The sequence below is a fragment of the Austrofundulus limnaeus genome, unplaced genomic scaffold (assembly GCF_001266775.1).
Source record: "Austrofundulus limnaeus strain Quisiro unplaced genomic scaffold, Austrofundulus_limnaeus-1.0 Scaffold2288, whole genome shotgun sequence".
Lineage (NCBI taxonomy): Eukaryota > Metazoa > Chordata > Actinopteri > Cyprinodontiformes > Rivulidae > Austrofundulus > Austrofundulus limnaeus.
In genome coordinates this window covers 36,360-37,135 of record NW_013954690.1, presented here as the reverse complement: position 1 = coordinate 37,135, position 776 = coordinate 36,360, and the positions used below count along the sequence as shown (strand labels likewise).

Below are 776 nucleotides of genomic sequence, written 5' to 3'. Positions count from 1 at the left end.
AGATTTTCCATGTGTGTTTATTTATTGTTGTCCTTTTAAACGTTGATACTAAATTTAATTAAACTTTATTTTAAAATGTTTTTCTCTCCAGGTTTTGTTTCGAATAAAAGAGAAGGTTCGGGTTTCTGAGAGGCACCTCAAAGCTCCGCCCCCTGATCTTCACCTGAGCCCACCCATCCCCCCTGACCCTGACCAGAGGTCAAAGGGCACCAAGGTGCGTGGAACTAGTTCTGAGTCACGTCAGGTGTGGTGACGACTCATCGTTCATCTCTTTCTTCAGGTTGTGACGTCAGAAAGCATGGTCCAATCTGAGCTCCCGCCTGCTGTAGCCACGCCTTTTCATCTGCAGCAGCAGCCAATCATAGCCTGCCGCCGCCTCGCTCCTCCTGTTGGCCCTCTGCCCAGGTGAGTCGAGTAGAAACAGAAGGGGCGTCGGCTTCAAGTCCAGCTGTAATCAGGTTTGAACTAAAGATGAATTAAAACATCTGACAGACAGCCTGCTGTGGTTTCCTCGTAGCTCCGCCCCTGTGCCCATCGTTAGCGCCGAAGACCACGCCCCCTCGCTGAGTGTTGCCCCGGTGGCCACCAGTAACGAGCTGAAGCCCTGCCCCTCCCCCTTCAGGATGAAACCTGCTGCAGGACTACAGGAGAGGTGAGACTTGGTCCAGAAGACCAGTAAGACCCCAGACCTCTGAAGATTGACTCGTTAGACCAGTAAGACCACAGACCTCTGATGATTGACTCGTTAGACCAGTAAGACCACAGACCTCTGATGA

The 776-nt window shown here is 51.3% G+C and overlaps 1 protein-coding gene across 1 annotated transcript in view; it reads left to right on the top strand.

Moving 5' to 3' along the window:
* Window positions 1-91: 91 nt before the first annotated feature.
* The window catches only part of ptprr (protein tyrosine phosphatase receptor type R), a gene marked incomplete at its 5' end in the record, with an annotated part of 14,406 nt that continues 13,721 nt past the window's right edge, over window positions 92-776 (top strand). Inside the window, 3 exon segments of the mRNA XM_014034771.1 lie at window positions 92-214; window positions 281-405; window positions 518-652. Of these exon segments, the coding sequence (XP_013890225.1) occupies window positions 92-214; window positions 281-405; window positions 518-652 (383 nt within the window).